The sequence below is a fragment of the Erythrolamprus reginae genome, chromosome 1, assembly GCF_031021105.1.
Source record: "Erythrolamprus reginae isolate rEryReg1 chromosome 1, rEryReg1.hap1, whole genome shotgun sequence".
NCBI classification, from domain to species: Eukaryota; Metazoa; Chordata; class Lepidosauria; order Squamata; family Dipsadidae; genus Erythrolamprus; species Erythrolamprus reginae.
Genome location: NC_091950.1, coordinates 140,991,789 through 141,019,415, shown reverse-complemented (window position 1 = coordinate 141,019,415; position 27,627 = coordinate 140,991,789). Strand labels below are relative to the sequence as shown.

At 40.0% G+C, this 27,627-nt stretch overlaps 1 protein-coding gene across 1 annotated transcript; it reads left to right on the top strand.

Annotated features, from left to right (window-relative positions):
* Positions 1-2,926: 2,926 nt before the first annotated feature.
* On the top strand, positions 2,927-27,215 carry LOC139158736 (membrane-spanning 4-domains subfamily A member 12-like). The gene is made up of 6 exons (XM_070736068.1): positions 2,927-3,042; positions 9,029-9,148; positions 18,616-18,672; positions 20,899-21,030; positions 24,336-24,446; positions 25,151-27,215. The coding sequence occupies exons 2-6, from the start codon at positions 9,041-9,043 to the stop codon at positions 25,271-25,273; spliced, it is 531 nt and encodes a 176-aa protein (XP_070592169.1). The 5' UTR covers positions 2,927-3,042; positions 9,029-9,040; the 3' UTR covers positions 25,274-27,215.
* The last annotated feature ends 412 nt before the right edge of the window (positions 27,216-27,627 follow it).

Here is a 27,627-nt window from a genome sequence, read left to right as displayed (position 1 = left end):
TTGCTGTGGCATTTTCTTGCATCGTGTGAGTCACTAAGAAGGTTTCTTCTTGTAGAGACAAAATACATTTAAAGATTGGAGCTTAAACATAAGTCCGTCTCCATTTGTATTTGTACAGAAATCACTATGCATTCTCTAAAGAGTATCAGTCATGGAGAAACTCTGAATAAATAAACAGCTAGATTATAAAGGGAAATCCTGCAACTGAGTCAGTGCTTTTGTGCAGCTATGGAAGCACACAAAAATGCTTTTCTAAGAATAGATGTGGTATTCTGATGGGCTTGCCCAGGTCACAACTACTAAGTCCCTTTTCGAAGTGCCTTTGAGTGTGCCAAAGTATTAAAATGAAGATGAAGTTCTAAAGAAATAAGGGATTACCAAAAACAAAAGGAAACAAGACATGAAACCACTGGGTGAGATAATCTGCTGGCATTTTATTTATTTTTTCATTTATTTATTTATTTATTTATTTATTTATTTATTTATTCATTCATTCATTCATTCATTCATTCATTTGTCCAATACACAAATACATAGGAAGAAAAATAGACATGTAGTAATATATATAAGGGTAAAAGTGAACTTAGAGGAGAGGATATATGAAAGAAAGAAAATATGTATGATAAGTGAGAGAAAGGAAAGACAATTGGATAGGGGACGAAAGGCACACCAGTGCACTTATGTACGCCCCTTACTGGCCTCTTAGGAACCTGGAGAGGTCAATCGTGGAGAGTCTAAGGGAGAAATGTTGGGGGTTAGGGGTTGACACAATTGAGTCCGGCAATGAGTTCCACGCTTCGATAACTCGATTGTTGAAATCATATTTTTTACAGTCAAGTTTGGAGCGGTTAGTATTAGTTTGAATCTGTTGCATGCTCTTGTGTTGTTGCGGTTGAAGCTGAAGTAGTCATTCACCGGTAGGACGTTGCAGCATATGATCTTGTGGGCATTACTCAAATCGTGTTTTAGGCTCCGTAGTTCTAGGCTTTCTAGGCCCAGGATTGATTGATGGGCAGAGGTACCAGCAATATGCTGACAATGCCCAGCTTTACATCTCCACCCCATGTCAGTTCAGTGAAGTAGATGTAATGTGCCTGTGCCTGAAGGCTGTGAGGGTCTGGATGGGAGTTAAGAGACTCAAGCTCAACCCCTACAAGACTGAATGGCTGTGGGTGTTGCCTCTAAACCAACTGTCCATTCTTGGTTCTAGTGAGGGAAACAATAACCCCCCTCAGATCCGGCTCACAATTTGGGTATCCTAGATCCACAGCTGAGACTCAATCAACATCTATCGGCTCTGACTAGGGGAACCTTTGCACAAGTTCTCCTTGTGCACCAATTGTGGCCCAACCTAGACCAGGAGGCTCTGCATATGGCCACTCAAGCCCTTATCATCTCACAGTTCAACTATTGCAACACTCTGTACATGGGACTACCCCTGAAAAGCATTTGGAGAATTCAATTGGTCCAGAACGCAGCCGCGCAAGCTATTGTGGGTGTGCCACCCACATCACACCAAGGCTGCGCAAGCTGCACTGGTTCCCAATCAGTCTTCAAATGCAATTCAAGGTGTTGGTTACCACCTATAAAGCCCTATATGGCTTAGGGCCAGCCTATATTTGGGACCGCATAGCTCCTAGTGACCAATAATAACCCGCAGTGTTGGCCTTTTTCAGGTCCCGTCAGCCAAACAATGTAGACTGGCAGGGCCTACTCTGTGGTGGCTCCGGCTCTCTGGAACCAGCTGCCTCTGGAGATCCATATCCTCCCAACCTTATCGGCCTCTTGCAAACCAATAAAGACCCAGCTCTTCCAGCAGGCCTGGGGCCGTTGATTGAATCATCCATATACGGCCATGAGTGATAGTGAGATTTATATATGTTTTTATTAGGGTTTTAATTAAATATTTAAAACTGTTTTTATATATTGTTTTTCTTTGTTGGAAGCCGCCCAGAATCCTTGGGAATTGGGTGGCATATAAGTAAGATTAATAAAATAAAATAAATAAATAAATATTATAATCTGGGTTTTGTTTTGTTTTTTTAAAAATAGAAAATCCAGAAACTTTGATCAGGCTCACTTTAACATTTTCCCCATTAGGTTTTCCCATTACACCTTTTTCAGTTAAGTGGGTGGGCACCTATCGATGGCAGATTTTATCTGTTTTTGAACCAGATATTCTGCCTAAAAAAAAAAAAAAGGTTCCACACACACACAAAGCAGAAGGTAGATCTGCATAGGCAAAAGTCACATTTAGCAACGATGATTTTATGGAGAAACACCAGGCCTCGTGGGGAAGATGGGAGCAGATGGCTTGTTCTCTCGCACTGTTGCCATTCCAGCTCCCCTCTACTTATGAGCAATTCTATGCCTTTGTCTTTCTCTTTCTCCTGGGTCTTTCAGCTTGCCCTGGACAAAGGAATGCCTTCTGTAAAGACAGCCATATGGCATGTTGCCACTTTAGATGTGTTCTGACTGATTTGCTCTGACTGGCATTTGCCCTCCTAGACAGCTGCCAACCTCATCTGATGCATCGGTTTCTCTTAACTTGGAAAAATTAATCAAGCAACCCCAAAGCTACTAGGCTCATTGTCTGGAGTTTGCTGACTGCAATCCAGTAACTTTTGCACATTTTAACATGAGGATAATGATACATCTTCCCACATGTAATCCCCCCAAATACAGTGGTACCTCTACTTGTGAACTTAATTCGTTCCGTGACCAGGTTCTTAAGTAGAAAAGTTGGTAAGAAGAAGCAATTTTTCCCATAGGAATCAATGTAAAAGCAAATAATGTGTGCGATTGGGGAAACCACAGGGAGGGTGGAGGCCCTGTTTCCTCCCAGGAGATTCTTAGAGAGGCCCCACAGAGGCTTCTCCACATCTTTTCTGGCCCTGTTTTCCCCCAGGAGATTCCTAGAGGGACCCCGTGGAGGCTTCTCCCCGCCTTTTCCGGCCCTGTTTCCTCTCCGGAGATTCGTAGAGAGGCCCCACGGAGGCTTCTTCCTGCCTTTTCCTGTTACAGTTTCAGCGGCTCGGGTTTGTAAGTGGAAAATGGTTTTTGGGAAAAGGCAAAAAGAACACCCGGTTGTTATCTAGAATAGTTCGTAAGCAGAGGTGTTTGTAGACAGAGGTACCACTGTACTGTTGTAAGCCTGGCTGGCAACACTATAGTAACTATGTACAAACATTAGACTCCATTCTGAAAATTCTGCCCTTTTTCTTCCTTCTGCTTTCCCTTCTCCTTCTTCCCCTCTCCATCCATCCATCCATCCATCCATCCATCCATCCATCCATCCATCCATCCACAATAAGCAAACAAAGAAACAAAAATTGCAGCAGAACAAAACAAAGTAGGAAAACAAAAACTCTGCTTAATTTCCCATAAAAATTCATTTGCCATCCAAAGGTGAGAAATTGAATTTTAAACACACATATTCAGTATTTGTGTCTAAAAGACAGAGGGAATATATTAAGAATTCTTCCATAAGGAGAAGTAAAATATAAAAATCAAGTAGAAATAAGGGTTTCCTTAGTACAATGAAACTTGCTCCAATTGAATCATTCAGAATTTCTCAATTTATGTAATGGACCTCAAATGCAACTGATAACATTTCCATCCAGTTATCCCCTGAAATAACAAGCAAGGCTGTTGCATCAAAATTAATTGATCAAGGGAATTAAATTAAACTTTAATTTGATGATTTTTATGGCAATTTATGAGTGATGAAACTGATGTTGTTATAAAAATCACGTTGATTGACACAAATGATATATACTTTGGGTTTTAATGGACGTTTTGAGAATACTGTGTATTGTATTCTCTCCTCAATTAAAGTAAATCAAGGGCTTGTTGTGTTACTCTTCTGTATTTGTTTACTCTAGATCTTTGTTTATTGTCAAAAGACTAAAAGTAAAAACAGGAGTGCTCAAATGAACCTAGGCCAGGTGGAAGTAAAAAGTTGCTCTTGAAAATATTGTATTTGTGAAATATGGGTTGAATGAAAAGCTGGATTTTTTATTATTATTATTATTATTATTATTATTATTATTATTATTATTAATTGGATTTGTATGCCGCCCCTCTCCGCAAACTCCGGGCGGCTAACAACAGCAGTAAAACAGTACAACAAAATCCAATACTAAAAAAACACTTAAAAACCCATTATATAAAAACCAATCATACATACAAACATACCATACATAAAATTGTGAAGGCCTAGGGGGAAAGTGTATCTTAGTTCCCCCATGCCTGGTGGCAGAGGTGGGTTTTAAGCAGCTTACGAAAGACAAGGAGGGTGGGGGCAATTCTAATCTCTGGGGGGAGTTGGTTCCAGAGGGTCGGGGCCGCCACAGAGAAGGCTCTTCCTCTGGGTCCCGCCAAGCGACATTGTTTGGTTTTAACCCAGTCCTTATATCTACTATGGCAATCTTCTTCACCACAGAGAATGACTTTGCTTGGCTGCTTGGGGAATAGTGAGGATAGAAGATGTAATCCAGGAAGGGCCACATTAGGATTAGTTAATTTAAGGCAACCAATAAAAAGGCCTAAGATCAGTGATGAGCTCCTACGGGCACGGTCTGAATCAGTAGAAAAATTTTCGTCAGGTATGCAGAACCGGTAGAATTTTTTTTGAATGTTTTTCTTTTTTTTCCCTTCTGGATTCTGTATATGTTTTTCCTATCGCAGTAAAAGAGGTTGAATGTGTATAATTTTAGAAGAGCTGTGTGTGCGTTTGTACAAACACATACAGTTTATATAGTAGATAATGTATATTTTTGTGTGCCTGTGTGTAATATGTATGTACACATATGGCATATATACATAGAATTAAATAGTATATTTTGGATGTTCAGTAATAGTAAATAGATAGGGAAATTGTATCTCTTTGAGGTGAGGAGAGGCCAGGTACCCTAACTCAAACCCTTGACGTGAGTGACGTCAAGTTGGCCACCTTTAAGCCAATCATATGACCTTTAAGCTACCCCTGGTCACATGATCATCAAGCCACTCCCACCTGGTCACATGGCTGACAAGCCACACCTACAAAATAAGCGACGCCCACATCGTGGTAGTAAAAAAAATTTCAGCCCTTCACTGCCTAAGATGCTCCCTGTGTGAGGAGGATCTATCGTATGTTTACTTGTCACAATTCAGAACATTATCCACAGCATTGTACAATCTTTGATGTATCTGAAAATGGTGCATCAGGCAACAACAGGTAGGCTCCAAACAGATAGGAACACCAGAATGCTCCCATAAATTCCTCCTTTCATGCAGACTAGGTAGCTCCAATATAAATCCACTTAAGCACAGCCCATGTAAAACAATTCTATGACCTCTAGCTAGCCCTGTTTGAGATAAGGACCATATGAGAACAGAGCCCTGGGAGCCCTAGTAGTAGTTTGATTCATTGTATAAATACTTCTCGGCTAATGAGCAACCTCCTTCCCAAACCTCAGACACAGAGTCAGCTGGATTCATTCATTCGTTCATTCATTCATTCATTCATTCATTCATTCATTCATTCATTCAATAAATTTGCATACAGGTAGTCCTTGGCTTATGATAGCAGTAAGGACTACAATTGCTATAACTAAGCAATATAGGCATGAATTGTGTGGTCACGTGACCATGTCGTTTACCAATGGCAATTCTAGCAGTCCAGTTGTCATTAATTGAGGACTGTGCAGGTCATTAAGTGAGGACCTCATGTGACCACGGCTTCCAACTTTTTGCAGGCTTACCCATTGACTTTGCTTGAAGGAAAGTGGCTGGGAACCTCGTAAATCTCTGTCACATAATCAGGGAGATGCTGCAATGACCAGAACTACCAGAAGTCAGCATTCCTTCAGTGCCATCATAACTTTAAAATAGTTGTTTTAACATTGAACAAATAGTTGTAGCCCCAGGATTGTCTGTAGCTGCCACCAGTGAAGGGCTACCAATTTTTTTACTACCACACTGTGGGCATGGCTTATACAGGATGCCCTGCATTTTCTTTCAGCATCTTTCAGTGCAAATTGGGTGCTTTGGGGTGGAGCTTCATTTTTGCTACCCAATGTGTCCATCCGTCCCGGTCCCCTCCCCCCCGTCCGGGCAGCAGCCCACTCCTGGCTGCCACCTCACAAATGTGCCTTTAGGTGGCATGCAATAAAACAATTAAAACAAATTTAAGTAATTGTTAAAAATAATTAGGCACAGATCTTGGGAGTCTGCATCAGAATCTCACATATGTATACCCAACCTGTGGGGGTCCCTGTTATCAAAGGATCCACAGGCCTGCTGGGGGAAAAAATCATTTTAAGAGATTGGCAGAAAGTGAATTAAACTGGGGCTAACTTTGGAGGGGATATCTACTAGCAGCTGTCAGAATGAATGGTTAATTAAACAGATTTATAAACCCTGGTTTCTTTCCACTAGCAATCATAAATTATTCTCACTAATCTTTAGACACTCTTACTTAGAAGCTGATAATCTGCAACATAAAATTTAGGGCAGTGTTGAGGAGAGAGAGAAGTGCCTGATACAGCGCAACTTCCCAAACCTTTGGCTAAACTGAGTAGAAGAAAAGGGGCGGAATGGAACAACCGACCTCATTGGCCAATTCACCTCAGGGCAACTCAACACGGCTGACCTATCACGAGACAACTCATTGCGTGACAGTTCAACAATGCAGGGCGTCCTGTATAAGCCATGCCCACAGTGTGGTAGTAAAAAAATAAATTTAATTATTTAAAATAAATTTAAAAATAATTTTAATTTTTGTCGTCCACATGTCCCTCCTTTGGCATCCTTTCTTCAATGATTCTGTTCTACTGTTTCTTCGATATTAGTGTAACTCTTATCCCATTGAGAGTTGTCCTGTGGCGAATTGGCCCTGGAGAGTTGGCTGCAGCAAGTTGACCAGAGCAAGTTGACATTAATATAAGAACAGAGTTGGAAGGGACCTTGCAGGTGATCTAGCCAACCCCCTGCCCAAACTGGAGAACTATATCTGCCTCTACCAAGGATAGAACTCACAATCTCCTGATTGTGAGGTCCTACACATCTCCAAATCTCCAGGATGGCAAAAACTGCTTTAAAGATAAAATAGGTGGCAAGCATATGGGACAGGAGATCCTCTGGTGCCAAACCCTTGAAGTCAGTATAATCATTCAATAGATAGATAAATGGAATTCTTTATTGGCCAAGTATGATTGGACATACAAAGAATTTGTCTTTGGTGCATATGCGCTCAGTGTACATAAAAGAAAATATACATTTGTCAAGAATCATGAGGTACAACACTTAATGATTGTCATAGAGGCCAAATAAGCAATCAGAACACAATCAATATTAATAAAAATCTTAATGATACAAGCAATAAGTTACAGTCATACAGTCATAAGTGGGAGGAGATGGGTGATAGGAATGATGAGAAAAAACTGCTAGTAATAATAGTGTAGACTTAGTAAATACTTTGACAGTGTTGAGGGAATTGCAACCAACACAATGCAGTAGATCTCATATACTTGGACTTCAGCAAAGCTTTTGATAAAATTTACCACAATCTCCTAATCCACAAATTAGAAAAAAATGGGGTAGATTACAACACATGCAGATGGATAACCAACCGCACTCAACGAGTTGTCGTCAACGGCTCTAAATCCACATGGAAGAAAGTAGGCAGCGGGGTACCACAGGGTTCTGTCCTGGGCCCTATACTCTTCAACATTTCCATCAATGACCTGGACGAGGGAATAGAAGGGGAGCTAATCAAATTCACAGATGACACCAAGCTGCCGGGGGTAGCCAAACACCCTAGAGCAGTGTTTCCCAACCTTTTTGGAGCCGCGGCACATTTTTCATATTTTCAAAATCCTGGGGAACATGGGGGGGGGGGGGGGGGCTAAAAAAAGTTTGGACAAAAAAAATCTCTCTTCCTCAAAATACAGAAAGACCTAGACAGATTAACACCGTGAGCCCATACTAACAAAATGATGTTTAACTTTGACAAGAGCAAAGACCTTCACCTAGGTAAAAAAAAAACTAGACATACATACAGCCTGGGAGAAACCCCACTTAGCAGTAGTGACTGCGAAAGAGATCTCGGAGTCTTGGTGGATAATCAACTAAACATGAGCCAGCAATATGCAGCAGTGGCCAAAAAGCCAACACAATTCTAAGCTGCATCAATAGGTGAATACGCTCCAAGACCAGGGAAGTATTAATACCACTCTACTATGCCCTGGTCAGACCACATCTGGAGTACTGCATCCAGTTCTGGTCACCACACTTCAAAAGAGACATTGAAACTCTGGAGAAGGTGCAGAAAAGAGCAACCAAAATGATTAGGGGACTTGAAAGCAAGATTTACGAAGAGAGATTGCGGGAACTGGGCATGGATAGCCTAGAGAAAAGGGCCATGATACTGTAGCAGTATGCAGGTATATGAGGGGTTGCCACAGAAAGGAGGGGATCACTCTATTTTCCAGGGAACCAGAGGGCCGAACGAGGAACAACATCTGGAAGTTGACCAAGGAGAGATTCAACCTGGAAATAAGGAAGAACTTCCTGACGGTCAGAACAATCAACCAGTGGAACAACCTGACTGCGGAGGTTGTGAACTCCCCAACTCTGGACACTTTCAAGAGGAAATTGGACTGCCATTTGGCTGGGGTGTTGTAGGATTTCCTGCTCAGGCAGGGGGTTGGACTCGATGCCTGCATGGTCACCTTCAACTCTAACAATCAATCAATCAATCAATCAATCAATAAATAAATAAATATTTGTTTAGCAGAGTGATGGCATTTGGCAGTGGGGTACCCCAGGGTTCTGTCCTGGGAAAAAACTGTACTTGTGTCTAGTTGTCTTGGTGTGCAATGCTCTATAGCAACATTTTGAGGATAGGAGTTGAAACAGTTTATGTCCAGGACTCGAGACATATTCAACATTTGTGCATGGGTGTGTGAGTGGGCAGGCGTGCATGCATGTTTGAATTTAATCCATCAAGTGCTGAGTGTTATTACTCTGATTGCTCCCACAGACCATCCAGATCATGACTGGCTTCATACACATTAGCTTTGGGATCATTCTCAGCACCCTATCCAGTGTATATACCTCATTATTTGTATCTGGAGAGATTCCCTTCTTGGGAGGAGCATCCGTGAGTATTGCAGACCAGAGAAACCTCCTTTCCCTCCAGACAAGTGGTGAAGGGTGGAAGAGCAAATGGGCAGGAGACGGAGATTATATACTGTATTAAGAAGAAGAAGAAGAAGAAGAAGGGAGGAAAGGTGGTGGGAGGTCCTGGGTGAGAAAGAGACAGGATGTCAGTTGCTGAAGTAAAAATAGTTCCTGAGTTGTATGATTAATTACACGTACTCCTCAACTTACAACAGTTCATTTAGTGACCGTTCAAAGTTACAACAGTGCTGAAAAAAGTGACTTATGACTGTTTTCTTTGCAGTTATGCAGCATCCCCATGATCATGCGATCAAAGTTCAGATGCTTGGTTCATATTTAGGCCAGTTCCAGTGTCTGTGGTCACTGTGATCCTCTTTTGCAACCTTCTCACAAGCAAAGTCAATGGGGAAGGTAGATTCACTTAACAATCGACTTACTAACTTAGCAACTGCAGTGATTCCCTTACCCACTGAGACAGAAATGGGGCAAAACTCAGTTAAGAAATGTCTCACTTAACAGCTCAAGAGCTCCGTTGTGGACATAAGTCAAGGACTACCTATACATTTCCTCCTCAATGAATTCGGTGATGCTTCCTCCCAGCTAAACCAAGTGCTTAGCTGATATTTCTTTTGATGTTGTGGAACAAACCTTCAGGTGCCTGCCTGATTTCTTCAGAAGTGACTGATCCATCATGAGTCATTCTTAGCTCTTGTGGAGAATTGTCCTCTGTTCAAAACAATATATGTTACGAAGTTGCATGTCCTTCCTTCTTTCTTTTGTTTTGAAGAGTTGACATTTTTAGCTTGTAATTTTTTAAAAATTCTATTCCTACCATGTTCTTGCCAATGAAGTACTTTCATTTTGGCCTAAATGTCTTTTTTCCATTTTGTTAAAAGCATCATTAGTTTGAAGGGGAAATAGAGAATCATTCTCTTTTTTTAAAAAAGGAAAGGGATATAAATTCTAAATATAAACACCATTGCTCTGAGATTTAATAGCATTAGTGTGTGGATTCAGTTTCATGCTGAAGGAACATATCCTGTTTTCTCTTCTACTGCATGCTTACCATTTGCTTTAAAATGCAATTTCAATATGCTGCATGTATGAAACAATCACAGAGTTGGAAGCGACCTAGTGGACATCAAGCCGAATCCCCCACCCCACCCCCCACATATTGCAGGATACACTACACCACCCTTAATAGATGACTATCCAGCCTCTAATTCAGGGGTTCTCAACCTTTCTAATGCCACGATCCCTTAATATAGTTCCTCATATTGTGGTGATCCCCAACCATAAGTCTAGCATCAATTCTCCCAACAGAGGTTTAAGCTGATTGGCAGGAAGGTCAGAGGCACTCCCCACTGTAAACGCCTGGTTAGTTGGATTGCAAAAATATGTTCCAAGGTGCCAGAACAGAAGCTTAAGTTCCTAACAGCATGATAAATTTGTCTTTTTCCATGGTCTTAGGCAACCCCTGTGAAGTGGTAATTTGACCCCCAAAGGGGTCCCAACTCCCAGGTTGAAAACTATTGAGAACCTTCATTGACGTGGAAGAATTAGATCCCACTGATTGACAGTTTTTACTGTCAAGAAGTTCTTTGGAATCTCTAATCTGTCTCTAAATCCTTGAAGTTTCATCCCATTGATTCTAGTCTTTTCTTCCTCGAACAATTGGAAATTAAATCCTCTACAATGCTATGGTCCTTCAAGTATTTAAAGACAGTAATGACGTCGCTTCTTAAGCTAGATATTCTTAGAACCATTCCTCTTGGACTTGATTTCCAATTCTTTCACAATGTTGGTAGCCCTTCTCTCCTCCTGTTCCAGCTTGCTAATAGCCTTTTTTAAACCATGGAGAGGTAAAAAGGCAAGTCCCAAACTACAAAATTACATTTAAAAAAAAAGATGGCTTGTTTGTTTGTTTCTTTATTTCTTTATTTCTTTATTTCTTTATTTCTTTATTTCTTTATTTCTTTATTTCTTTATTTCTTTATTTCTTTATTTCTTTATTTCTTTATTTCTTTATTTCTTTATTTCTTTATTTCTTTATTTCTTTATTTCTTTATTTCTTTATTTCTTTATTTCTTTATTTCTTTATTTCTTTATTTCTTTATTTCTTTATTTCTTTATTTCTTTATTTCTTTATTTCTTTATTTCTTTATTTCTTTATTTCTTTATTTCTTTATTTCTTTATTTCTTTATTTCTTTATTTCTTTATTTCTTTATTTCTTTTTATTTATATGCCGCCCCCTCTCCGTAGACTCAGGGCGGCTAACAACAATAATAAAAACAGCATGTAACAAATCTAATATTTAAAACCACTAAAAAACCCTTATTAAAAACCAAACATACACACAAACATACCATGCATAAATTGTATAAGCCTAGGGGAAAGGAATATCTCAGTTCCCCCATGCCTGACGGCAGAGGTGGGTTTTAAGGAGCTTACGAAAGGCTTATTTTATCTCGCAGAAGGTTGTCACTTAAAATATTCTTCCACACACATACATTGGTATCTTTTAGGGATCAGTTGTGAATCTATACTGTCTTCTGGAGTGGGCAGACCTAACAAATCATCACCATTGCTCTCACCATCTATTTTGGGAGCCGAGTAAGCCTGCTCCGTTTCATTAGTGATAGCGGCAAGGCTGGCGTTTTCCTTGGAATCACTGAAGCTTTGCAACCCTTGTGGGCAGTTTGTTTTCCTATTGGCAAGGATTTTCATATCTTCCATCTTCTGGGGTCGAACCACCCACTGCATTTTCTCCTACCTCCCTTTCCATAGCAATACAGCATCCTCTTCCTGTCTCTAAGCAGTGTTGACTGCTCTCCAGCTTCTCCAAACCCAGCCACCATAGCAACCTGCAACCATGGGAAAAGGGCCCACATATTGTCAAACTGCTAGTTTTTCACACAGCAGAAGAGTGGCGGCATGACAGTGGAGAAATCTTGGTGGTATTTCAGTGTCAACCTTGTTGACATTTTTTAAAAGCTATAGCTTCTGAGAGCAAATGTTTAGGGCAGGGGTCCCCAAACTTTTTACACAGGGGGCCAGTTTACTGTCCCTCAGACTGTTGGAGGGCAGGACTATAAAAAAAAACCCTATGAACAAATCCCTATGCACACTGCACATATCTTATTTAAAGTAAAAAACAAAATGGGAACAAACACAAGAAGTAATTAAGTAATAATTTATACTTTTTTATTAACAAGTAAATTTAAACTTAAATCAAGAAACTCCCTCCATTTCTCCTCCCTTCCCTCCCTCCCTCCTTCCTGTCCACTTCTCTCTTCCCTCTCATTTCTTCCTTCTCTCTCATTTGTTTCATTTTCCTCTCCCTCGTTTTCTCTCCATAATTTTCTCATTTTCCTCTTTCTCTTTTTCTCTCTCTCACTCTTTCCATCTATCCCCCTTTCTCTCTTCCTCTCTATCTCTCCCTCTTTCTCTCTCTGTCCCTCTCTCTTTCTCTTTCTCTCTCTCTTCTCTTTCTCTCTCTCTCTTTCACTCACTCTTTCTCTCTCCCTCTTTCACCCTCTCTTTCTCTCTTGCTTTCTTTCTCTCTCTCACTCTATTTCTATCTCTCCCTCTCTCTTTCTCTCCCTATCTCTCTCTCCTTCCCTCTCCCTCTTTCTCTCTCTCTCTTGCTTGCTTTCTCTCTCACTCACTCTATTTCTATCTCTCCCTCCCTCTCTCTCTCCCTCTCCCTCTTTCTCTCTCTCTCACTCTATTTCTATCTCTCCCTCTTTCTTTCTCTCCCTCTCTATCTCTCCTTCTTTCTCTCTCTTGCTTTCTTTCTCTCTCACTTTAGGGTTTTTTATTTTAATTTGCCTGACAAATATGCAACAAAAAACATTGAGGAAAGTATTGAAATTCATTTTATTTAAATTCAGAGTGAAGTGATGAATCAGATTATTAATATTACAGTGATATCAATATTAATCTTAACATTAATATATCATTTCCTCTTAAACAGACTACTTTGTGGCATTTTTTTCTGTGAGCACAATCTGTATACTTCATTAAATAGTTGGTGCTGTATGTAGAGACTTCAGGAATTGGAATCGGCCTAGCACTCATTACTACTTGAGGTGTGGGGTTGATATGACTGGGCATTATTTCCCAGGATTATTCTCTTTGGGACAGTCGGAAAGTCCAGAATTTACAAATTTGCCTCTCCCCTGTACTCACCTCAACTCTGAGTCAATCCTGGTCTCAGAAATCTGGCTTTGAAAGAAGGATCCCTCCAACTCATTATGGAAGGGGAGAATGTGCCATGAAAGGGGAAGGAGACTCTAAATGCATCAGACGACCCCCACCCCTGCCAGCCATTGCTTGGTCTTAGTGTAACAAGTTAAAAGAGCCCAGGTTGTCCTTGTTCTATAGCTGACGCCAAGGCTGGAAGAAGTATTAAGAGGGAAGGCAGCTCTTCCAAAAACCATGTTCTCTGATGCTATGGAATGGTGTTTTGTGGGATCAGAGACAACTGATTTCCAGTTTGGAAGATCTGAAAGGTATAGACAGGAGGATGGCTGAACCCATAGATCTAATTATTTAATCAACCCCTACACTTCATTCTCAGCTTGTACAGAGTATTTTCTTCACTTTTGCCAAATATGGATGCAAAGACACCTTGGCAGTTTCTTATTTCTTCTGCGTTCCCTTTGCCTCATCACCAGTCCTGAATGACAGATTCATCTAAGTCAATCTTAGTTATCTTTTGTTCAAACAATGCCCTCTTTTTTATTCTTATAAAATGTTCAGGGTGTGGACATTACACAAGGCTTTCTCACCCATTTTTGAGGAGGAATTACTGATAGGTGATGGCAGTCAACTGAACTAGAGGCAATAGAGGCAGGACAGGGGTGAACAACAGAGAGAAGAAATTTGAAGCCAATATAGTTTTGTGATGCCTCAAAGACATGTGGAGAACACTTCAAGTCATTAGTGTTCAGTAGTGTCTTGGTCACATGTGGACTGCAAATAGTGTCAATTGGTTTGCAAAATGGGTAGAACCTCATTCATATTTGAAATGTTTCTGGGTTCACATTGAATATCTTTGGGTCAGTCGCTCTTTAACCTAATCCACCTCACAGGATTGCTGATGTGGGCATAAAATAAAGGGAAATCCCTCTGTTTCTGTAAGCCTTGAGCACTTAGAGAAGAGCTAGAATATAAATCTAAGAAACAAATAATTAGGATTTAAAGCCACCATCTCTGGGTCGCCTGGATCTGAATTGCTGTTCCCTCATTTAATCACATTGTTGTTGTCCTGATAAGCATCATGATGCCATGATTGTCTGTTAAAAGTTATTTTTTTAAGTTCTTGTAATCTCTTACTTGCGTCATCTGAGAGGATATCCAATCACCCTGTATTTGGTCAAGCAGTTTTTTCTAAGAATGAGCGTCTTCTCCAGTGATGTTTGGATAAGACGTCCAACACAATTAAGCTTTTACTTCATTTTTAATGCTTCCAATGAACAGTCTACTTTAATGTCATCGTTTTCTTTATTCATAAAGTACAGTATGTTTCAGTTGAGAAAATCATGGCTTCATAATTCATACTTTTGTGGTTAATAGGATATTTCTTCACTTTAATGCAAATCCAGCAGTTTCTGGAGAACCTGTAGTGGAAATTTTGAGTAGTTCGAAAAACCGGCTATGGGAATGGAGATTTTGCAGTATCCTTCCCCTGCCACATCCACCACACCCACCGCGCCCTGCCACAGAACCAGCAGTAAACAAAAAAAATTGGATTTCACCACTGCAACTATATGTTGTAAGCCACCCCAAGTCCTATATGTTGTAACCTGCCCCGAGTCCTCAGAGAAGGGCAGCATATAAATCTGATAAATAAATAAATAATAAACCAGGTGATTATTGAATACCAACAGAAAGATACAAAACTGCTACTTCTCTGCTGCATCTACTTGTCTAAAAGTTTGCAACTCAGAAAGAATTTGGGGCAAAATTCTTCTCTACAATGAATGGGATGTCAGTATACAGTGTTCCCTCAATTTTTGCGGGGGATACGTTCTGAGACCGCCCGCGAAAGTCGAATTTCCACGAAGTAGAGATGCGGAAGTAAATACACCATTTTTGGCTATGAACAGTATCACAAGCCTTCCCTTAACATTTCAAACCTCTAAATTACCATTTTCCTTTCCCTTAACAACCATTTACTCACCATTATTACTGGTACTCACCATTGAATAAGACACTTAGAGATCCTGATATTTATAAACATAATTATTTATTAACAATAATTATTTTATTTATTTGCAAAAATTATTAGTTTAGCGAGGATGTATGACGTCATCGGTGAGGAAAAACTGTGGTATAGAAAAAAACCCTGAAGTATTTTTTAATTAATATTTTTTGAAAAACCGTGGTATAGGCTATCCGCGAAGTTTGAACCCGCGAAAATCAAGGGAACACTGTACATCCATCCTGGAAAAGTTTCAACGGGCTGTTCTTGCACTCTGGATGCCCCCCCTCCCAATTTACTTATTTTTCACTCATTTAGAATTCAAAATACTGCATTAAGTGCTTATACTACCACCAACTCTTATGCTATCTAAACATAATTCTTAGAATACAAATCTTAATACTGGTAGATTTAATTTGTAATAAATAGCTTTAAGGCCAGAGCTAATGAACACATATGAGGCTCTTCTAGTTATTTTGTTCATAAAATGGCTCCTTCGTTTGGGAACAAATTCCAGTCAATCCAGAAAGTGGCAAATTGTCCTCCTACCAGATGTTTATTTGGCATATGGCTTGGAACTAGCCTGTCTTGTAATACACACACACACTTCTTTTTTTTAGTCTTAGATGTGTCTAAATCTGAATTGTTGTTGGCATCCATTTCTTATTTCCTTTCTCCCACACACTTTTCAATTTTTCCTCATTCTTGTTGTGCCTTTTCAACCTAGAAATCAAGCTGTGTTCTTTGTTCTGTTTTATTACATACTGTGCTATAAATTGCATTCTTATATATCCCAATGCATTGGATGCAGAGAGAGAATGGGGAAAAATTGAGAAAGGATCTCCTAGGTGATGTGACAAATAAATTGAATGTCTTCTAAGAATAATTATCAGAGAGAGAGAGAAAAGACCAAAGCCCTCAGCAAAGTCTACCTGGACACAATGATGTAAAGTTGCCAATACAAAGATATAGAAATAATCTAATAAATATTGAATAGTCTTTGTAGAGAACAGGAAGATATACCATGGAAGTTTTGTCTAAATCTTTTTGTGGTTAAGTCTTTGTCTTTATAATGTAAACTCTATGTCCATATCTTCATGCTTAAGAGCAAAGGCACTTTTATATAATAAGACCAATCTGGAAAGTACAATGCCTGACAGATTATACATAAACCCAGATGTTTCTTTGCTAGCTTTAGGAGAACTGCATCCAGCAAAGTCTGTTTGTGTATGAAGCAGCAGTGTGAGGTACTGTCTATGCTAAGTCTGATTCCTGTTCAGTTCTGTGACTGTCATCTGAACAATTTCACCACCCATTTCCTGTGTAGGTGTCCATATTCTTACACCTGTGTTTATGTAGTTGTCTCTGTTCGCACCAGTGGTGGGTTGTAAATCACTTTGCCAACGGTTCCCCATGTGCACAATGCTTCTGTGCAGAAGCATCCTAGGCGGGTGGGTGGAGCCTCCTGGCACTGGCGCTACCGGTTATAAAAACCAGTCCGAACTGGGAGCAACCCATCAATGGTTCACCCAATTTCATTTCTCCATATGTCACACACTGGTCATCAGTCTGATCACCCTGGTTCACTTTTCATTAGTATCCTCCCAGCATTCTTCTGTATCTTTGTGTACATTGTTATATGAGGCTTAAGATGAGGTTTGCTTAAAATTAGCATGAGACATAAGCCTGAAATCAAAACTGTGACTCTTTCCTATTTCCAGCAACTAATAATAATGCCGGGGCCAGGTTTGATGCTGGCTGAACCAAATCAGTTGGTGCTGGTCTGTGGGCACCATCTTTTTTCATTTTTTAATTTTTTTAAAAAACAAATTAAAAAAACAATTTTCAATTTTTTTTCCAATTTCCCCCCCAAAATGTTTTAATTTTTTTTAAAAAAAAAAAATTCCCATCTTCTGCACATGAGCAGAAGTCAGGTTTCTGGCACTGCACACATGTCACCATTTTGGTTCTGGTGGATTTTTATTTTTAAAAATTGGGGGGATTGCACTGCGCATGCATGCACCTCCGAGGTGCAGCCACGCAGCACAGGAGGAAGCCGACTGGCAGGAGGGTAAGTTGGAATCCACCCCTGTTCTATGTGCTTATGTTGAATAGATTCTTTTTCTTCATAACTTTGATAAAACTATTTACAACCATAGCCAGCAGGGTTAAAGTGCAAATGTTGGCAATGGAGGACAATGAAGGTTAGGAAGCTGGCTTTTAAATATAAAACACAGAAATATGGCAAATACTTTCCCTAAAATGAATCATAATTGAGCACAGACTGTACTGTTCTACGGCTCCAAAACAAAGAATCTAAAATTTGAAGGCAAAAGTGCCTCTTAACTTTTACTTACCAAGAGACAGAGAAGGAACCGCCTCCCCGCCCCCCCCCCCAAGTTCTAGGAACAAGATGGAAGACTGGGATGAGATAGTAGATAGATAGATAAATAGATGAGAGAAAGAGAGAGAAAGACAGACAGGCAGATAATATAGATGGATGTGAGACTGACTTGCCTGAAAAGACAGACTTCTCAGATATCAGAATAGGACAATATTTTTAATAGAGATTTGTATATTAATAGAAAGTGTTTAAGCAAATAACTTTGAAAGAAGTCCAGAGTGACTGACAGTGAGTTAGGTGGCCATATAAATTTTCTTAAATAAATAAATAATGGAGCCGAAAGTGAAAGGTTCTTCCCGCCCCTTTTCTTACTGATACCTCCCTTTTTACTCTATTTTTATGGGGTCTTTTCTTTTATTTTCTTTGTCTCTCTGTCTTTTCCCCCCTGTTGTGTCAGATTAAAACTGTATTTTTACTGTGGATTCAGAGCAGTAGTGGGTTCTAAAACCCATTTCTACCAGTTTGCATAGGCGCTCTAGCATGTGCATGACACTTTTGCAGAGAAGCATCCTGGGTGGGTGGGCGGAGCCTCCTCCTCATGCTACTTCCGGTTCTAAGAACTGGGTTGAACCAGGAACAACCCACATCTGATTGAGATGGATTATTAGCAGAAGAGCCCCTTGTCCCACTCCCCATCCTTGACTAAATGTTTGACCTTCAGGACAGATACTGGGTTATATCCCACTGCTTAGTTTACAGATAGCTTTTCTTTCTTGATCAAGCATTTTACAGTACCAATCTCCCTCTTCACTTCTACCAACATGAGAGATGGTTGAAAAGGGTGTTCTCTTAATTGAGATCTAAACGTTTACTACTTTCCTTCTTTCCACACAGTTCATTGTTTCTGGATGCCTCTCAATTGGTGCTGAGAAGAGCCCCACGGAATGTGCGGTGAGTCTGCCTCACGTTTTTCTTTGCTATGATCTGCAATTTAATGCTTTAGATTCTGGAAAAGATCTCAGTGAAACAACTGCATTTGCATCCCTGGGGTGGGGGGAAGGGAGCAAAGGTGTGGCAACTTCATCAGACAAATGCCACACCTTACTTATGCTGGACATGGGGATACAAGTACATAAGTGTGGCATTTGTCTGATGATCTCATTATGTGCATGTTATTCTTTTGAAATCATTGGGGTTGGTGCAAATGTTGTTGGTTGCCTCCCAAGAGCAAGTATGACATGCATTAAGAAGGTTTGGAAGCCACTAAATGCATGTGAACCTCTTAGAGGAGACTATTCGGGTGGTGAGGCCGGGGTGGAGGCAGTGGTGGGCTACTAGCCAGAACGCTAAATTCCACTCACCGCCACGGCTTTTAAGTGCTTGCGGTCCCAGCACAATTTTGCTTCTGCACCTGTGGAGGTAGCAAAATCGCGCATGAGGTTTTTTTGCTTCCGTGCATGCCGAAACACAGGTGCATTTGCGGCTCCATGCACAATTTTGCTACCTCCACAGGTGCAGAAGCACCTTACGAGCCGCAGCGGCAAGCGCAATTTAGCGTTTCCGGCTAGTAGCCCACTACTGGGTGAAGGTGTCATTAGAGTCCATAGACATTGTTCATTTGTCCTATTAAAAACCCACTACTTTTTTAGAAGAGATTTCTTTTTCCATTCCTGGAGGATTTTAACTGTCTTCCGCACAATATTTCATATAATGCCAGTTATTATAATCAAAAGCATTGTTCCCCAAAGTAACTTGCTCTGCCCAGGGCATTGAATTTTATTTTAGATTTTGCCTTCAGCTGAGTGTTCCATCACTAGTGGTTTTTAATAATAGGTTGGGCAGCCATTTGTCTGAAATACTATAAGGTCCCTGAGTGTTTTGGGAGTTGGACTAGAAGACCTGCAAGGCCACTTCCAGCTCCATTATTCTGTAACCACTATGCAGTAGTTCTTTGCCTCTGCATATATCCATACAGAACTCAGTGGGACTTACCTCTGAGTAATTCTCTATTGGGAAGAGATTTATTTATTTATTAGATTTGTATGCCGCCCCTCTCCGAGGACTCGGAGTGGCTCACAACAAGAAACAGTACAAATCCAATACTTAAAAACAAATTAAAACCCTTAATATAAAAACAATCATACATCTCATACAGACCATACATATAGCGGTAGCGGAAACCGCCCAGGGGAATCAATTAGAGGTGAGTTTTGAGGAGTTTGCGAAAGGCAAGGAGATAGCGAGGTTCTGAGTTTTTCTTACTGACCATATTTCTAGAAAGGAGCAGAAAACTTTTTGTAAGGAGGTTTTGGACTAATGTTATTACAAAGGAAGTTACATCCAAAAAGGAAGAGATTCAGAATGAGGGTACTCACTGGTTCATCTTTCTCGGTGAACTTCTCAAACTCTGGAAGTTGAGTTTGCTTTTTGAGAAACAGAAAGCAGCACTCTTCATTATATGCCATTTTATTACATTGCTGATTTTGCAGATGGGTGTGTGGACTGTGTGAGGAGTATTCCAGGTATTTCAAACAAAGGCGAGAGTAGGACCACAGAGATTAGGGTGCTCAACACTAAAATATGATGCTGTCATCACCTTCTAAATCATGTCTGTCTCCAGTCTAACCAACATCTGTAGGAGGCAACACTACTTGAAACTTTCTAATTATCTATGAAAATATTGAATTTCCAAAGATATGAGAAGCAGAACTAGAAATAAAGTAGTTTTTCCCATGTATTAATATTCTAAACCAACATTCACTATTAAGAGTCTTTGGTGTTCTCTGAGCTTGGTTGCTTTCTAGCAGAGGTTTCATTATCCAAACTAAGTAACATCTTTAGTGCTTTCTTCACTATCCTTGTTCTCTCCCAACATGTTGAATTACAAGTCCCAAATTCCCAGCTATTTGCTCTGAAGATTTTGAAACATTTGTCCCTCTGGTACTTTGAACATCTGGAATCATCCAGTCATTATTATGGCTTTGAATATAATCAGCAACACAATGATTGATGATGCTAGAAGATGCTTTAAGTCACTAGAGGGGTTTCTTCCTCAAAGCTATTGTCCCAACAATCTATCTGGATGGTACCTGGTTGGGTAAGGTTGTCCTAAATTCTGAATACAGTAAAAACATTTCTTGCTGTGATGACCTAACATTCAATGTTTGTGCCTTTTAGGTAAAAGGCTCACAAGCCATGAATATCATCAGTGCCATTTTTGCATTACTTGGAATATTGGCTTTTATAGTAGACCTGACCGTATATGGCCCATTTCATTCAGATGATAATTACGAGTATTCACTAGTGATGGTAAGTGTCAATAGTTCAGACATAGTGTAAGTAGTATCTGACATTAGCAAAGGAATTGGAAGGGTTTATAGTCTAATTATTGTATATTTGAGAAGGAAAACATCCACTTTCAAAATATAAGGATGTATCCAGCTGAAGAACATTTCATGTGGGCAGTCAATCATTTATATCCAGCACACCTGAAACCTAGACAAAAATACTTGAATCCAAACTGGTTCAAGCTACGGTTAACCAGTCCCCCCCCCATTTTTTTTCTCTACAAAATTCCATTTATACATCAATACACACATACCTTAAATTATATCGAATATATAAGTATACATACATTTTTAAATCAGTCAATCATAAATCAATGTCTTATTTTGCATCAATTTTCAACTCTATTCTCTCTCACACTCCCCTCCCTCTACTTCCATATCCTCTTCCTACTTTCTTACTCTTTCTCTACTCCTCTATCTCTATTTCCATCTTTACTTTCTCTCTTCTTCTCTCGGCCTACTACTTCCTTCTACTTCTTCTCTTCCTTCACTTTCTAATTCCTCTTCCTCCCTCTTTTACCTTTCCTTGAGTGTTTCTCATCCCCACCCCACTCACTTCATATTTAACAGACTGATGCTTTCTTCCATGCTTTTAAACCAGTGGTGCTTCTAACACTATCATGATAATTTATTGGTATTGTTTCTACATTTATAATCCTATAGTCTAAGTAGGTGTTATGCCAATCTGATACTGTGTTTCGAGTATATGTTGTTTTACTAATGCTGCCACCAAAAGAAACAAACAATAAAATCTAGTTTTGTCTCCTGGGAACCCCACCAATTTATTCCAAAATAAATTTGGAATACATTCTCAAGCTAATTACTATTTCTCTTACTTTTTAAACACCAACCATAATGATTCTTCCTCTTCCTTATTTTCCACACTCATCATTTGATCTTTGATCTTCTTTTGCAGGAGACATCCAATCTTTAAAGTTAACAATTAAGTTGGTTGCGGCCACCATGGCTAGGACGAGTCGTTTCCCAGCGCCGCTGGTCGGGAGCTCTTTGTCGGCTCCCTGGGGGGGTTACAACCCCTCCCAGGAAACCTGATGGTGTCTCTCTTCTTCACCACCCCTCCAGGGTGGTTCCGACTTGGTTCTAATCAAACCAGGACCCCCAATAGCAATAGCAATTTAGAGTTACAGAATCAGCATATTGCCCCCAACAATCTGGGTCCTCATTTTACCCACCTCGGAAGGATGGAAGGCTGAGTCAACCTTGAGCCGGGGATAAAATTTGAACTGCTGAACTACAGCTAACAGTTAGCCGAAGTAGCCTGCAGTGCTGCACTCTAACCACTGTGCCATCCTGCCAAGCAGTGCAGATACTGGAATTGTCCTTGGAGCACGGTTTTAGCACCACCCTTCTGTAGTGTTAGACTATACCAGAGGTTTCAAACTTGTAGCCTATGGCCTGGGTAGAATAGAATAGAATAGGGAATGGGAATGGGAATGGGAATGGGAATGGAATGGAATGGAATAGAATAGAATAGAAAAGAATAGAATAGAATAGACTTCTTTATTGGCCAAGTTCGATTGGACACACAAGGAATTTGTCTTTAGAGCATATGCTTTCAGTGTACAGTACATAAAAAGACAAGATACATTCGACAAGAATCATAAGGTACAACACCTAATGATGGTCATAGGGTACAAATAAGCAATCAGGAAACAATCAGTATCAATATAAATTGTAAGGATACAAGCAACAAGTTACAGTCCTGCAGTCATGAGTGGGAGGAGATGGGTGATAGAAACAATGAGAAGACTGATAGTAATAGTAATGCAGCCTTAGTGAATAGGTGGTGAGGAGATTCTTAGTTTAGCAGAGTGATGGTGTTTAAGGAAAAAAAATTCTTGTGTCTACTTGTATTGGTGTGCAGCATTCTTTAGCACCGTTTTGAGGGTAGGAGTTGAATGCATCACATGCTGGCTATGTCCACTCCCAGTTTAGCAAAGAGTGCGGGGAGTCACAATAAGTCACGTGATGACAACGTGATGAAGCGAGTTTGACACCACTGGACTTTAGGCATGGTTTTCTTAGCATCACACCTGCTTCTGCTTCTGGATTGGTTCTCCAGTGTGAATTAGAGTAAGGTGTCCTTAGGATGGCCTGATAATTTCATCACAAAGGGGAAGAGAATGGATATGACTCAGTTTAAATTTTGAATATTCAAATATGTTCACTTTGAAAAGGCTTTTGTTCACAATGAATAGAGAAGGAGTTCTGAACCTTTTAACTCTGAAGGGGACATTTGGTCTTTGGGGAGCTCTTGTAAAGGGCTGAAGGTCAGAGAGGAAGATTTCCCAATTCTTTTATCCAGATGTGACATTTTCTCCCAACCCTCTTTCTAGAGCAGCGGTCTCAAACTCCTGGCCCATGGGCCAACTGCGGCCTTTGGGACAATAGCTTGCGGCCCCCACCTCAATATCAAAGTTTAATGTTAGTTCACCCTGAGTTTGATACGAATGGCACTTTTCAGTGTTGTGTGTGGAGCTGAATGTGGTTTCTTCAGTCTTCTATATCTGCTGTATTATTATTATTATTATTATTATTATTATTATTATTATTATTATTATTACTACTATTATTATTATTATTACTATTATTATTATTATCATTTTCATTTTCATTTTCATTATTTATTACTGATTTATTTATTTTTTTCTTATGAATTTGTTAATTTATTTTTATTTTTTAACACAAAATAAATGACATTTGATAACATTGGAATGTTTTTGTAAGAGCTTTTCTTGTGGAAAACCTGATGCAGCCCAGTCTCACCCAGACTCTACCTCCATTGGCCCCCGGGTAAATTGAGATTGAGACCCCTGTTCTAGAGGATTTCTCTTCTTCCCCCCAATTACTTTTGCCTTCTTTCTCCCAATCACTCCCTCTCCCCCTTTTAAGCAGCTCAGTTGTCCCTAGGCTGCTGCTGCTGCTGCTCATCACTATTTTCTAAGAAAAACTTATAGGATCATTTGAGATACAGAAACATTTTTCTAGAAATAAAGATGCTGTTGCAAGTCCACTGCAACTTTTTATGGTTTTAAAATTAAATGGATCTAGAAGTACACAGGTAGAGCAAAACCAATCAGACCCAACAGGAGATGTCTGCAAGAGTACTGGGGCTCCAAAAGCATGAAGTGGGACCCTGGGAACAGAATAAAGCAACTATATGGACTGAGGCAGCCTCCAAGAGAAGTAAATGGATAGATTCTCATTTGCTAATCTGCTTGTATCATTGTTTCCATCGGGGAAAAGACAGGCAATAGGATCGCCGTTGTGCTGTTGACATTCACCATTGTGGAATTCTGCATTGCATCGGCAACTGCATATTTTTGGTGCCGGGCAACCCGTTCTGACTCCAACGAGGTGAGATTTAATATCCAAATTATAATTGTATCTGGGACTGTGAATTAGAGTTAGGTTATTGCTATTGTTTCTGATTCCGATTAAAGTGTGCCAGTCATTATGTGTCAGATTTTGATTGGGGGGGAAGGCATATTATAGCTAGAATGGACAGATGAATGTGAATTAAACAATTAATCGGAGAGGGAATTTATTTATTTATTGATTGATTGATTGATTGATTGATTGATTGGATTTGTATGCCGCCCCTCTCCGGAGACTCGGGGTGGCTAACAGCAACAATAAAACAGCATATAATAATAATCCAATACTAAAAACAGTTAAAAACCCATTATTATAAAAACCAAACATACATACATACATACATACATACCATGCATAGAATTGTAAAGGCCTAGGGGGAAAGAGGATCTCAATTCCCCCATGCCTGATGGCAGAGGTGGGTTTTAAGTAGCTTACGAAAGGCAAGGAGGGTGGGGGCAATTCTAATCTCTGGGGGGAGTTGGTTCCAGAGGGTCAGGGCCGCCACAGAGAAGGCTCTTCCCCTGGGTCCCGCCAAGCGACATTGTTTAGTTGACGGGAATGAGGTCAGAAAATGAAAATACCTTTTGAAAATGATCCAATTGTTGAGTTTTTATGTTTGGGGGGAACATTCCTCAAATGAATGTTGGAAAAGGGAGACAAGTCTAACGTGGTTTGTTTTCTAGGCTATATTGATTGACCCAAACACCGTCAGGACAGATAATGAAGTCCCTTCTGTAGAATCTTCAATACATTGTCCACCGAGCTCTAATGATGTAAGTTATGATTTAAAAGTTGAGGTCGTGTAGAAGACATGGCTGGAGGAATATGTATGGAGAAGCCACATCAGAAGTCACATTCTTTTGGGGCATAAAAGTTAGCCTTTTCCTGCATGACAGAGGTCCTTCATTTTTGTCAGTATTCTAGCTGACAGGTAAAGGCCAAGGGTCTGTCTCTCTATTTTCTCCTGTACTGTCTCCATTTAAGCCTGGAACAACAGACATGTGAGTTGATATTTGCTGCCTCGGAGTAAAAGGTAATGCTTCGTTTTGCATGGGCTGTGTATGGAAATAACCATATGTGACACGTGGACTGCTAAGCTGTCAAAGTGAGGTTCGAGGACAATCATGGTACCATACTGGAAAAAGACACAAAATAGTTGGCGGCCCAAACTGAGAATATGGAACTGATGCCGATAGATGCCCAATGTGGACATTAATGCACCTTTTCAGCTCTGGATGGCTCTGTTATTGACTTGGTATATACATTGAAACAGAAACCAGTTCATGATGTTAATTTCTACTGGCCAAAGTCCTGTCTTGTAGCTGGTTAATAAAGATTCTGTACCATTCTTAGGTGTCCTGGCAAATGTCCAGGACATGCCACTGTCTGGGCCTGAATTTCTGTAATTGATTCCCCCTGTTTACTTATGGGAGCTGAAAATCAGTATACTGTAGAAAGCAGCATCTGCAGATTAATTTGAGCGAAGCTGATTGGTTTTATACGAAGCATATATGCAACTTAAGCTGCTCATTATACTGTTTGCCATTTATATTTGCATTTAGTACATCCTATTAAGATATTCATAGAACAGCCTTGGGAAATGTGATGCCCCATCCTTTATTCTCTGCAAGGACTGCTTGTTTGTGACAGTCCCACTTCTAGCTTTGTTAAGCCAAAATTGCTATTTCAGTTTCTTCCCATTGACCCTGGCTTGGTTGTACCAAATAAGAACTCATACCCCAGAACATTAAATTCTAGTTCAACTTTATGTATTTCACAGTCGGACATGCAATTTAACACCTCCACACCTTGTAAATGAAAAAAAAAATGACACAAACTCTAGGGGATATCAAAAAATCTTGGGTAGTGTTTTGTAGTAATCATTTCTAATGATGGATCACTAATAGGGTTTTTTTGTACCACTGACAGGCAGCTGTAACCCTAATGGCAGGGCCATAAACACTAGAAGAAATATGGGGCTACATGTCAGACTACATAACCAGACGGAATTGGTTCTGAATTTAGCCTACCATTCTCCAAAGGGTTTCTTTCTTCCCACTGTTTAAGACTATAACTGCAATGCTCAGGGAGGATGTGGGGACAGGCAAAATTAAGAGTGACCTAGGCTTGGTTATCAGAAAAGTTGGTTTAGAAGAAATGGCTTTTCACTGAAAAGTGTTTGTTGCAAGAAGGAAAGCATTTAGACTGGATTTTCATTTAGACTGCAGTTTCAGTGGATGTAGCAGACTGCAGGGCTGCTTCCCAATCCACCAGGAAATTCTCTTGGTCACACAGCACGGAAATGAGTGTGGAGTTCATAAAACATGTAATGTTTGTGAGCATGGGTCATGGAATTGGGAAAGAAGAATTTTTAATAGGCCCTGGTCCCGGCCTCTAAAAATGCTGGGTTGGGATCTTTTCCCCTTTCTTTATTTCTGGCTGCATATTATGTATTTTGTACTATTTTCAGACTTGGGAATCCTCTGGCTCGAGGTTGGTTTCCTTGGCTTCCAAGCATCTTGACTAATGTTTTTCAGAGCATGTTTTAAGAGAAATTTCTACAATTTTAACGCCTGTCTGTGAAACAGGGATACCTAACTTGGGTGACTTCACTGAGGTCCGGTTCTTGTAGCCGTTTATTTGATTTTAGACCAAGTTAAGTTTTAGATTTCTTCAGTGATTTTTAAATCTGACCTTGTTTTTCATGAATGTTTTTTAAAACTGCAATAAAACATGTACTTGAGACAACTCATGCCTGTCCTTTGGCTTTTCTCTGATGCTTAACAAAGAATCCACCTTCATAATGTTGAATGGGCTTAGCTACTGCGGAAGAAAATGTTGGACTATGTTGTTGGAATGTGTTTTTCTGCAGCAACTACAGGAAAATTCAGCTAAACATTTCAGCAGTAAAGCACATGGGGACTGTATACTCTTATCTGAGGTGCTACATATAAACCAAATTTCTAACAAAATATGAACTAGGAAAGCCCTGTTACTTTCTTCTGTAAGTAGTCTGACACAGGCTTCAAAATTTTTAGAAAGGGGTTCTCTCCTTGATTGAGGATGGGTGTGGCCAAAGTGAGTGTGACCTAGTCAGCCTCCTGCACCATGGGTGGAGGTATTTTTGCCCTCCCAGAGCCTGGAGGCTTTCCTCAAGCCT

Coding starts and splice junctions, on each gene's coding strand:
- LOC139158736 (XM_070736068.1), top strand. CDS start 9,041: ATGACTGGCTTCATACACATTAGCTTTGGGATCATTCTCAGCACCCTA. Junction 9,149..18,615: donor CCTTCTTGGGAGGAGCATCC/GTGAGTATTGCA, acceptor CTTTCCACACAG/TTCATTGTTTCTGGATGCCT. Junction 18,673..20,898: donor AGAGCCCCACGGAATGTGCG/GTGAGTCTGCCT, acceptor TGTGCCTTTTAG/GTAAAAGGCTCACAAGCCAT.